The following is a 13321-nucleotide window of genomic DNA, read 5'->3' as shown; positions in this document are numbered from 1 at the left end:
CATGGGATTGGTGTTCCTAATACAGTATTTAATTCCTTTGGCAAACATTTCATTTAGTATTTTAGTGTATGTGCTTATTAAGTAGAACTAAACAAAAAATAACCCACCCTGTCATTACCATGTTAAAAGTTGCTGGTGTTTTAGTACGAAGGTCTTTCCACGGGTAGTTCAGAAGTCTTGCTTTTGTGAACCATTCAGTTTTAGTAGCGCCTACAGCGTTGAATATCAACGACAATTTAGATTCTCCATTGTCGTAAAGAGCAATCTTTACCTTCAAAAAAAGTATAAAATAACAAGTAAGGGCGTAGATAAAAGGGGAGATGTTGAGTGTAGCAAGAAAAGAAGAGAGACTTGATGCAGGATTATTTTGGCTAAGTTGGCTAAGAGAAAGAGAGGCTACCACCGTAAGAAAATTCTATGTTGTTTCTTCCTTTTCTGTAACATAATACCAATATTATTCAATCCTATTACTATTCAATTCCACTAATATAGCATTATAAAAAAAAATCAATATTTTAAATATATTTTTTTTACAATTAAAATTATTATTATTTTCCTTACTTTTGAAACCTTATCCCAAGCGTCAACTAGGCTGCTTTTGTAATGGTCTCTGAAGGAATCATCAAGCTTCATGGCATCTTGGTTTCCTTCATTTCTTGATCCTGCTGTGTTCCACAGATCATACAGGTCAACGTTATTAACACCAGAAACAGCTTTGTACACAAGTTTCCACTCTATTTTAAAATATTTTTTTATATATAAGAAAAACGACATAATTATAAAAAATATAATACAAAGTCAAAGTCACTAATGTTTGTTTAAACTGGCTCTGTCACACGAGTTGGATCATGAATGTTTAATTTGTGCCACAGCTCTACCATTACCCATACAAATATGCAGCTTTAAAATGGTTTCAAAGTTTAGAGCTCTGTGGGACCAACGCCATTATGCATGCGGTAACGCAACAATTAATTGTTTAAAAATAGTCCGATTACTGATATCCGTTATGCAGTATTTGATTTATGGTTTCAGATGACATAACGCATAGGGCGTAACCCATTTTATATTTTTTTTTTAGTTTTATACTAAGTGATTTGTGTTAATACGTCATCTATGTTTTAACAATATACACGTTTAAATATTCGTCATTATAGTAAATGACATTTCCATCCAATGATGGTTTATCTGTGTTTGTTTGTTGTCCTGTCCGGTCTCTAGCGTAATACAAAATATAAAAAAAACTTACTTTTAACTTAAATCCGTATGATGAAACAGGCAAAAAGAAAGAAAAAACATGTTAAGAAGAGAGTGTTATAGTTGCACTATTGTGGTCTTTTTTTCAATCTTTCTTTAATACATTGGAAAACAAAAAAAAGCAGACATTACACCACACAGATTAAAAAAAGAAAAATTATACGAAATCAATGCTCCTATATCAACACCCTCTCACTTATGGAAATACAGTTGTGCACGTCAAGTCAGAATATAGAGTGATACAAATCTATGTTACAGAAGATTATCCCTGGCATTCCCATTCTTCGGCTCTATTATTAATCAAACATCTAAACTTTTTAATTGTAACCAAGTTTTCTGCTGTTATTTTATTTATTTTTGCTCTACCTTGGTATTGAGCACTCTATCCTAACGGTCTGATAATCTCAACCTGAATATGTAGACATAGGAGAAAGTTTCTATTAAGGTATCAGTAATTTAGATAATAAGAATTTGGTTAACAATAGACTGTCCAGGAAATAGAGATGTGTTGTACTTGCTAATTAGCATACTATTGTTCACATAAACAGTTTGCCTTAAGACTTCATTATAGCTTTTTATATTCACTTGTGACTATCATTCAGAGCCAAGCACCTGAAGATTGAGTTCATACTCATGAAACAGCCTGTAGTGCAATAAAATGTTCAGTTGGTAATTTACTAGCGTCTTTCATTTATTTATATTTGGCTCTACATTTTGTATCGAGCACTTTCGCTTTCATGGTCTGCGTTAAATTCACCACGATTTATATATATATATATATATATAACTTGCACTGATGAAGGGCTAGTGTTGCCCGAAAGCTCTGCTAACTTTTCTGGCTGTTTACTTTATCGTTTTGATTTAGCTTTTCGCTTTTTATTTTTGTATCTCCATTGAGATCCAGCCACTGATACCCACAGCATTGTCATTTTTTTCAGTAATTTGCCTTTGGATTTATATATATATATATATATATATATATATATATATATATATATATATATATATATATATATATATATATATATATAATTTTAGCATTGACAAAAGTAAATTAATCCCTTTGAATGGTGTATTACTAAAAAGCAGTTCACTTTCCGATACACATATGCAAATATCAAGATTGAATTGAATTGATTGAAATTTATATTTATACTGGGTAACCTCTTCAGTCAAAGACTGGTCTCCCAGAGGGCCCAGTTGGTGATCAGTGGCTGTGATGTACTAATACACCGGGGTGACCCCCTACTCGTCTCGAAAGATGTACTAGGTTCTTTAAAGTGCACACGAGCTAGATGTGTACACTGGACCTACGGTTTATAGTCCTTATCCGAGAAGACTCGTTCTACCACCAGAACCATGGAGTGAGTGAGCCTCGAACCCCTGCCGATGTTATGGCTACGTAATTACGGTTCCACTGTCTTAACCGCTCGGCCACTCACTCACTATTTTGTGGTCTTATTTGTGAAAATCTAGATCAAATAGTCGACAGATTATTCCTCTAACACTAACTTAATACACCATAATAAGGCCTACTAAAATAACAGACGTTTGTAAAAAAATGATACCCGTTTGAATAATTTATAAATAGTGGAAGTATTAAACCTACTGCAGTTTGTTGCTGGAGTTCCAATAGAACAACTACCCCTAGGGAATTCCCGTTTAGGACAACTACCTAGCAGAACAACTACTACCTCCTAGGACAACCACCTCCCCAATAAAAAATACCCTATGGACAACCATCCCTCTAGGATTACTAACCTACTGGTGATTTAAATAATATATTCATTCAAATGCATTAAAAATCTATTAATGAACCTGCCGCAACTCTTTTTATTCTTTAACTAACCACTACTTGGAAACAACTTTATTTCACTCATTTTGAATAAATGTAAATAAAATATATTGATAACTTACTTTACGCTTCTACTGAAAAGCCTGATCTTATTTGCCAAGAACTTTTCATAGTTAAAACTAATACCCAATAATACTAATACGATAGGGGCTAATAGGTGCGATAAAATGCCGCCCATTTGAAAAGAAAATAACTGTATTCAAGTATTGAACGGTAACCTACTACAACTTGTCACTGGAGGTCCAACATCACAAATTTGCCATCTTTGTGCTGCAGAAGTTGTGTAACACCAGGGCTGAGTGATACTATCAGGGTTACGGCAATGGTTGTGGTCTCCTAACCCAGAACCAAGATATGTCTCTGGTGTGAAACTGTGTGTATGAGGCGTTTGGTCTGTCCATTTTTGACACGTGTAACCGCCAGTGGTGGTACTTACTATACCTTGATAATCAACACCATCAGTAGCAGTATAGCATTCTGAAACATTGTCAAGCATAGTTAAATCATACAAATGTTGTTAAATGAATTAATATTATTTCAATAAAAACTCTTAACAGATATATTATAAGCTGAAGGCTATGATTTATTGTTTTTAATATTGGTAATTAAGGTACTGTATATAAATTGTCTCTCCGAAACAAATATTATATCATAGGCCTACATGTTAATGAAGGTGTTTTAACAGTGAACACCTTTACTTGAAATGTGTTTTGAGCATGCTTCTATGGGTTGTGTTTTGTATTTAATCGAATGTGCTATAGTCTCGACATACATCTATTTCATAGGAATATTTTGTAAATACAGCATCTCATATCACATAAATGGTGCTTAAAAGTTAGGTTACTACTAGATACACATGTGGGGCATATTACTAATTATATAACACCTATATAAATTCCTGTCATTTGATTGGACGAATGTGGGTCACATGGCGTGCAATAGTACGCACTATTCAACGATCGTTAAATAGTACTTTTTGAAACATTTTTGTGTACGAAAAAAAACCGTCTAGATGTTATATAAAACAAATAATGAATGTTTTGTATTCGTGCAATGGTACAAATAATGGCACTTGGTGAATGATGAAAGGTTATATCAACTCGGCTTTGCCTCGTTGATATAACCTTTCATCATTCACCTCGTGCCATTATTTGTACCATTGCACTCATAAACATTCATTATTTGTATAATATTCTTCTGATACTTCGGAAATAGATACAGTATCGAGAATCGACTGGAATGTGTACCGGTACATTTTAATTTAAAAGTGAAAGTGGAAAGGTTTATAGTATACTGTGAAACACACCAGGTACGTTGATTTTAGTCAATTTGTTTTGCGTTCAAATTGATACGCTGATAATATTATTATTATTTGAAATATTCGAACATCGGATACATTTCTTTATTAAGGCCGGTACGCATTATGTTTTATCCTATGCAATTAAGGCAGAAATCATGAATAATTCATTTGAATAATTAGCATGCAGAGACATTAAATAATTTGTGTAAGAAGCGTTTGCCAACCGAAATGTTTGGTCTGTTTTTTTATTAGTTGAGAGAGATTATTTAGAGGGTTAGGTTTAGTATATTTAGGAAGAAGATAGCTATCTTGCAATTCTAATAGAAAATAATTAAGGTAATGTATTATTCATGATTTCTGTCTTAATTGCATAGGAAAACAAAATAAGTTCGAATTGTTTCTACTTTTTGCCAAGCGAAATATTGCGCTACCAATCAGAGCTCAGGAAATGAGCTATGACGCTTTAAAATTCGCCTAGTGAAAAATCGGCTTGACGCTTGCATGCAGCGTGTCTCTCTTCGCGTGTAAGTGTTAATCGAACCATCAGTACTCGGAACACTCGAACATTTCTGTTTTAACTTGACAAGTTTAGGCCTACCTTCACTGAGAATAAAAATTGCGAACACTGATGCTGTTGCAGGCCTTCCTGAAACAGACAAAATAATAAAGAAAAACAACAATTTATTTTAGCTAATCAATTCTGTGTTTCAAGAGTGTATAATCTTCATCTGTTAATAACATATTTATTTTAACCACCTATTACAAAAACAAAATTAACTATATTTAATTCGTCACTATATGACGAATTATAGGTTATATGCATTGATTTAAATAAAGATAATTGATTTTTAAAAGATATATTGATTCATTGATTTTCTCAGAATCTTTAATTATTTATAATATATGATAGGACCTTGCTAACGCGAACACCATAGCCGGTATCACAATCCGATCAAAGATCCATATGCGTATAATGTCATAAACCACATTTGTTGTTACATAATAATAAAGACATAAGTTACTTTTTATCTAGATTTCATTATAAATCATGTGTATAATCTATACACAAAGAAATAAATTTGAACAAACAATACGGATAATAAAAAAAATTTTTTTTTCGTTTCCCAAGGTGAGACTCGATCTCGGTACCTTGAATGCCATTGCGCACCGTGAAAACATAACCACATCGATTCCTGGCCATAAGGAATATACTCTGAAAAATTGACTTAGCTAGATGAAACTGATATCAAGATAATTCACGGACAAAATAGTGCTAAGGAAAGAATAAATAAACAAAGATTTTGACAGAATCAAGAGGTTATATGCATGATAATGCATATAACCTAATAAATAAATCAATAAATAAATAAATAAAGATTTTGACAGAATCAAGAGGTTATATGCATTAATGCATATAACCTAATAAAGATTTTGACAGAATCAAGAGGTTATATGCATTATCATGCATATAACCTAATAAATAAATAAATAAAGATTTTGACAGAATCAAGAGGTTATATGCATTATCATGCATATAACCTAATAAAGATTTTGACAGAATCAAGAGGTTATATGCATGATAATGCATATAACCTAATAAATAAAGATTTTGACAGAATCAAGAGGTTATATGCATAATAATGCATATAACCTAATAAATAAATAAAGATTTTGACAGAATCAAGAGGTTATATGCATATCATGCATATAACCTAATTAAAAATGTCACGGCACAAACAACAATAATAAACAAAAAATTAAATAATAATTTAACAAAAATCATTTTAAGATAATTTGAACAAAGTTCTCAGCCGTGAGAAGCTGAATGCATACACATTACACGATACTCCTCCAAAAGGGTGAAATTAAGCCTAGTCACACACTAGACTAGACAACATATATTATTTTCGGGTGTGGGGGAGGATGGGAAGGGGATTTGTATATACAGTATAATTGTACTCTATGCAGAGGTGTGTACTATGGAGTGCCCTCTACTTCATTCTTTTATTCAATAATTTGTGGTGCAATTTGCCCATATAATAGTATATAATGAATACATCTATCTGAGTACTCTAGCAAGATAAATTTAATTATCGAGTTTAAATTCCTTGTTAATATGCGAAAAAGGGTAAATCTTACCAGGTTATTCATTATTAATTGTATGAATAAATTAAAACTGTCTAATTTCTTTGTAATGTGGATATAGGCAAAGAACTTATAACACAAGAATCTCCTGTTCTTCAATTTGCATTCAAAACACAGTATCGGAAGTACAGGGTTAAAAGGTCAAACTGGGCGACGCCATTTCACAGCATGGAGCAGCGCCCCCTCCAAACTAGGAAGTCAATTACTCTACCCCTCTAGAGTATTAGCAGATCCCCTCTATGATTTTGACTTTCTAATTTGATGCGGGCGCCCTACTCCTCAGTCAATTACTCTATCCCCCCTAGAGCATTAGCAGATCCCCTCTATGATTTTGACTTTCTAATTTGATGCGGGCGCCCTACTCCATGGCTCACAATGGCGCCACCCATAGCTCTATTCTATCCCACAATGCCTTTCGAAATTGTTACGCGCTTCGGACGAACAGGAGATTCTTGTGTTATAAGTTCTTTGATATAGGCCAAATACAAAATGATATTCCTTTTCAGCATTAGCCAATTTTCTCTTCAGTTCCTGTCCATCTTCTATTTTTGTTTTTGAAATCTAAAATTCCTCCTAACCATTTTAGTCATGATTTGAATTTGTTTGAACTTAAAATTGTGTATTATTAATATGTATATATATATATATATTATCTTCTAATTAAAATATGTGTATCTGTTATCGGGCCATGTATTACAAAACGGCAACTATTCTTGTACACGAACCTGTTATTTATAAGTTAATAGTGTATATAATTATATGTAATATTTCTTACCGTAATCGTGACGTTGCCGATATATCAACGTGTCTTGGACATCTCCACCTGTATTGTCCTTCTGTGCCAAAACTAGGTAGTTACTTCCGTCCATTTCAAAAATTTTTGTGGCATCTAATCCATTTGTTGCAATTACCTTTATGAAGAAATTAACGTAGTTATTTTAGTGATTTTATATAAACTAAGTGACCTGGTACAAAGGTAACTGGATTTAGAAAGTTGTACCCAACAAATTCTCTGTCTACACTGTCAAACACTTCTGTAAAAAAAAACACCAAAATTATGATTTCACTAAAAATGAACGGATGACGATTGGTAGACAAACCCAGTGTAGTTAACGTTTTGATTTTACGATCATTTGGAAAATCATTTCTTACACACACTAACTACTAATGTATCTAAAATTAAGAATAAAAACAAATTAAATAAAACAAAACTACCTGACTGAATTTTCCACCAATTGTATCTCTTGTAAATGAATACATTTCCGAGTTTGTAGTTTTGTCTGGGTTTTTATATCGAGCAACGAACAAATTTGAGTCTCCTCTGCTATCTTGTAGAAATGATGTTGAGCAACCCCCACATTCAATTGTGAATGTATCCTCAAATTGTTCTTTAGAAAATCAATTATTTATTACATTATTGTTTTCTTTGTACTGTATTATTTTATCGTTTTTGAGAATACATACGATGAGGATTTCTGTAACAATTTGTTGCGCATGCGTACAATCGAGAATCAAAGTGTTTAGAGAATATATTTGAAGCCATTTATTTCAACTTACTACAATGTTGAGCAAATGGTACAACTACCTGCCTCCTGGTAGGGATATACACAAACTTGTGTAGCTTGTGTGAAATATTTAGGCCTCTGTATCAATGAGTTTTTCCACTAGCACTAAGTCATTTTAATATATAAAAAAACTACTTATCAAAGCAGTAGTTAGAGATGTGAATTTGAATTAGAATATTTTAATTATATAATACACTTTAGTTGCAAAATTACACATTTCTACACCAAAATATAAGTGCAAGAGTAAAAGAGTTTAAACAGAATTGAAATATCATTTAAACTAAAAAATATCTATCTTTTTGTTAAATAGATAGCACATCTTCTTTAGTTTAATTGACAATAAATGATGATAATTGATACTAATTTGACGACATAACATGGATGTTAGCATGACATGGACCAAAAAAAAAATAGAAATTTTAAAAAACGATATCAATTTTTATATTATGTCAAAAAGTAATATCATTACCGGTTTCTGGATTGAAGCGATACACGTGCATTCGATCTGTAGAATAAGTCTTTCCCTTTGAAACATACACATCATCGTCCATAGTAAATACTCTAACACGCCACACTAGACTGTCTGCTATGAACTGGATCTGCTCATACGTAGACATCTGCACGTCATATTTAAACACATAAAGACCTTTTGATGATTCTCTGCACACAAATACAAATTAAATAAAAGATAAGAGAGTCTGTTAGCCTAAACAAAACAAAATCTTTATATTGAGTAAAATAAAGCAACATAGCGCACGTGCACAAGCAATTAGATTGTATGCTAACTTATCTTGAAAATATTCTTTTTTTCAAACCAATAATTAGTAAAAACTAACCTTGACAGTTTCGCTGTCCTGATCGGACAGCTTCTTCAGAAATAATGACGATCTATCATCAAACAGACTGACCTCTAGAGGGCCTATTCTGTTTAATGACAAGGTCATACACGTGACTGAGTTGGTGGGTGCCCTCGTCTCTGTTGATGATTTGTTTTCCTCGTCTGCGGATCCAGATGGCTTCTCTGATGCGTCGGTTGTTTGTATCTGGTTCCCTGTCGATGATTTTAGGTTGTGTCCAGTCTATTATGTGATTTAACTTGACGGCATTATCTGCTATAGCTGATTTGCTCAGTTCATTTTTTGATTCTCTATGTGATTGACGAGTGAAGTTCTTTCTCTGTTGGGTTATCTTTTCTGTTTCTTTTCTATGTTCTTTTAACCTTGTGCCAAAACAACGACCCGTTTCTCCAATGTAGGTGTGATCACAATTAGAACATGAGATTTCGTAGACGCAATTAGCCACTTTCAATTTGTCAACTTGGTTTTTTGGGTGGACAAGTAGTTGGCGTAATGAAGTGTGGGGTTTCATAGCTGTGTTGATGCCAAACTCCTTAAACACTTTGCTAACTCGCTCCGAAAGTCCTGCTACATAAGGGACGACTACAAATCCTTTGCTTTCCGTGGTGTTTTCTTTCTTCTTGGATGTTACTTTTTTATTTTCTTTCATTTTTTTCTTTACTTGGTTGAAAGACCACTTAGGATAGCCACATCTGGAAAGGGCTGATGTTATATTGGCCTCTTCTGTATTACGATCTGCATCCATAATGACAATGGAATTCATACGGTCAAATAGTGTTCTGATTATTCCCAGTTTTTGATGTACAGGATGGTGGGAATCAAAATGTAGGTACTGGTCCGTATGTGTCGGTTTTCTATATACTAAAAGTTTGACAGATCCATTTGGTTTTCTAATGATGAGAGAATCGAGGAAAGGGATCTTGTTTTCATATTCTTTCTCATAGGTGAACTTTATGGTGCCAGCTGGGTCAGATGAATTGAGATGTTGTGTGAGATTTTCAACTTGGTCTTGTTTAACAATTTCAAGAACGTCATCCACGTAGCGTTTCCATAACCGAGGTTTACATTCTAAGGGTGCAAACGCTATATAGCTTTCTGTTCTAGAAATTCTAAATACAGGTTCGCTACAATGGGAGAGACTGGGCTCCCCATCATCAACAGAGACGAGGGCACCCACCAACTCAGTCACGTGTATGACCCTGTCATTAAACAGAATAGGCCCTCTAGAGGTCAGTCTGTTTGATGATAGATCGTCATTATTTCTGAAGAAGCTGTCCGATCAGGACAGCGAAACTGTCAAGGTTAGTTTTTACTAATTATTGGTTTGGAAAAAAGAATATTTTCAAGATACTTATACCTACAAACCAGATGAACATTTTCAATCATGTATGCTAACTTATTGTCACTATCCATTACCTATAGCCATAGTTTAGGAAATCATAACCTAAGACAACAATTGACTTGTGGTAATATTTTACATCACGCTTATCGAAAACTATAATTGTGTTTTTAGGTACAGCGAAATGAATGTTAACATGTAGGCGATCATTATTTCATGTGAAGGCTGTAATCACGTGTCTAGTTTGTACTTACCCAGTATTACGGGTAACAATATAAAGTCTACCTTCAGACCAGAAATGAGTTATACGTCTAGGTTCTTCGATTGGAATAGTTGCTTGGAAACTCAGTCTATGTATTACTCCTATATCACAAAATATAGCAAATAAGCTTATCGAATGTCTTACTATTATATGTATAGCCTGGACGTAACGCAAGAACGTAGACGCAACGCGACTGTTAGAATAATCCATCGCTTGAGATTGGTCAAATCAAATCAAAGTGACGTTCATCCATACAGGTACATATTATCATTCATATAAAAAAATACACAAAAGCATTTATTATATGGTGCTATTCAAATGAATATCCAAATTATTATAATTTCTACTTACTATGTTCACAGTTAATACCTCGGAAAGTCTCTGCACAAATACAGCTGTAACCTCTGTCACTACAGTCATTAACGCAAGTTGCTCCATTGTCACACAAGTTTCCCGCTAGACATGTTCCAAAACGACTCTAAAAGAGAAACATAAAAAAACATGCTATAACAAAATGTAAAGTTGTTTATCCAATAAAAACAATGTAGGATGAGTTGTCGCCTTAAAACACTGGGAAAACAAGAGCAATCAGAAATGTGCATCTTCTAGCAGAAGGTTAAAAAGTGAAAACGAATCCACAATCATCATCGACATCCTGTCAATGGGGTCTACGGTTACGTACACCATCTGTAAAGTGTGCGTGTTGACATGTTCTAAGTTTAGCTTAGTAAGCTCCATTAAAAAATTCATTTATGTTATAGTGTTACGTATTATCGTACTCTATGAACTGAAGTTCTGAACTTAAGGACATGGAGTCTCCTTATAACAATTTGGTAAAATAGTCTTAACCGTTTCAATATCAAGTTCATAAAACAAGTTCTAGGTAGTACGTTTGAATATTTTATTATTTGATAAAATCATTATTGTATAAATATATAAAATAAAATAATATAAAAAGCAGGTTAAACATTCATTAATGTTTCTTTTCAAAGTCACGAGTTTGCTGAAGTATGTCCAGCATATATTTAGCAAATCCTTTCTTAATTTGTATTTGGCTGTTGAATTTACATTTGAAATGAAATAAGGTACAAAATATACTACACGTTATATCTATATACTTTAAAACGATAATGTTCTAATTGCACCATGTTTTAGGGTGACGAGAGAACGTACTGTATCAATTTGTAAGCATATTTTACGCTAGCAAACTTTAGAAAAGTGTTAAAAAGTTTGCTATAGAGTGGTACTACTTTTACTTTTACAAGTTTACATAGTCTGCACTAGAAAACTAGTTTGAAAACTTGAAAAAACAACAGTTGTCAATTACATCATTTCGGTAACGTTTGCTTATAATGTGTGGATAGGCTTAATAACCGTATAAACGTACTCACGTTCTGATAAGCACCGGTCGGGTTTAAATGGTAATGAAAAAACATGGACTATTACTTGAAGGAATATAAAAACCTACTGTAAGCCTACCTGATTTTTTTGTGTCACTTGTAGACTATCAAAATGCACCGACTTTATATCTTTAACAAGCTTCCTGGTATTCTTGCCCACCTGTATGGAATACAGCGTACAGGTGTCTTCAGCAACCGCGAACGATTTACAGTTAGTGTCTTGACGACAAAACACTGAACAACTCGCCAAGTCAGTATCGTTGTAAGTAGTCATAGCATCTGGAATTGTCCAGTGCTTGCGACCATGGTAGATGGCATTTGTTTCCGTATTGGGACATGTCACAACGGCACTTGTGAGAGGGAAAAGAAACAGGCATACAACAGCTTGGAAAAGTGTTGTTTCCGTCGCCATTGTAGACATTAAAATAATGGACAGACAGCCTAACGTTCGTGCGTTAAAAACAATTTAATTAAGTTATTGAATTTATAAATCAATAAATAAATCAATATTACTTTATCTCGTATGATTTAATCTAGACCTAGACCTATATTATTGTATTGAAATGTAAAGAAATGTCTATTCCCTTATTTATATATTTTTTATTGCCCGGGTGTCGTTCAGTAGATATGATTATATTTAGATATTACAATACTATGGAATATTCTCACCATTCAACTAATGAACACTCGTTATTTGTATAATATACCATTATTTTAGAAAGAGTATAAACATACAGTTTTTTGTTTTACTATGCGTTATAGGCCTAAGTATTTCTGTATTACGGTATATCAATACATCACTCCCAGAAAATTAATTTTATAATTGGTAAACAGAAGAAACCGATTTATGTTATTCTTCATATTTTAGATTATTAATTTACATATTAGAAATACTGTACTAGAAATATTAGAAATATTAGAAATATTAGAAATATTAGAAATATTAAAAATATTAGAAATATTAGAAATATTAGAAATATTAGAAATATTAGAAATATTAGAAATATTAGAAATATTAGAAATATTAAAAATATTAGAAATATTAAAAATATTAGAAATATTAGAACTATGATGTTATTATTATCCTGATGGTTTATAACAATATCCCAGTTCATGAAAATGAAAATGTGGAAGGCCTACCATAACATGAGAGCCTTAGTGGTTTAACGGGTCTTAATATTTTTTTCTTATCTCACACGAGGCCTGGTGTAGTTTAGGCATTACTATTAAGATGTTTTCCTATTAAAATGAATACATCGTTCTGCTGTTACTATGAATACGTCAATCCGTTGTTACTATGAATACGTCAATCCGTTGTTACTATGAATACGTCAATCCGTTGTT

General features: G+C 32.9%; 3 protein-coding genes across 3 annotated transcripts in view; all 3 read right to left on the bottom strand.

Annotated features, from left to right (window-relative positions):
* Positions 1-1593, bottom strand: part of LOC140044813 (uncharacterized) — a 9749-nt gene extending 8156 nt beyond the window's left edge. The window contains exons 1-3 of the mRNA XM_072089492.1: positions 1247-1593; positions 562-734; positions 108-271 (exon numbers count right to left, since the gene is read on the bottom strand). Of these exons, the coding sequence (XP_071945593.1) occupies positions 108-271; positions 562-633 (236 nt within the window). The 5' untranslated portion in view covers positions 634-734; positions 1247-1593. The remainder of the gene's footprint in view (positions 1-107; positions 272-561; positions 735-1246) is intronic.
* Positions 1594-3239: 1646 nt separating this feature from the next.
* On the bottom strand, positions 3240-8729 carry LOC140044823 (uncharacterized). Its single transcript, XM_072089501.1, has 5 exons — positions 8589-8729; positions 7770-7942; positions 7330-7465; positions 5008-5055; positions 3240-3586 (listed from the first exon to the last, which is right to left on the bottom strand). The coding sequence occupies exons 1-5, from the start codon at positions 8668-8670 to the stop codon at positions 3309-3311; spliced, it is 717 nt and encodes a 238-aa protein (XP_071945602.1). The 5' UTR covers positions 8671-8729; the 3' UTR covers positions 3240-3308.
* On the bottom strand, positions 8681-12389 carry LOC140043998 (uncharacterized). The gene is made up of 5 exons (XM_072088481.1): positions 12057-12389; positions 10929-11055; positions 10570-10678; positions 8766-8779; positions 8681-8718 (listed from the first exon to the last, which is right to left on the bottom strand). The coding sequence occupies exons 1-5, from the start codon at positions 12387-12389 to the stop codon at positions 8681-8683; spliced, it is 621 nt and encodes a 206-aa protein (XP_071944582.1).
* Positions 12390-13321: the final 932 nt, after the last annotated feature.

The sequence above is a fragment of the Antedon mediterranea genome, chromosome 3, assembly GCF_964355755.1.
Source record: "Antedon mediterranea chromosome 3, ecAntMedi1.1, whole genome shotgun sequence".
NCBI classification, from domain to species: Eukaryota; Metazoa; Echinodermata; class Crinoidea; order Comatulida; family Antedonidae; genus Antedon; species Antedon mediterranea.
Note: the sequence above shows the minus strand (reverse complement) of the source record. Positions and strands in the feature narration are given on the sequence as shown.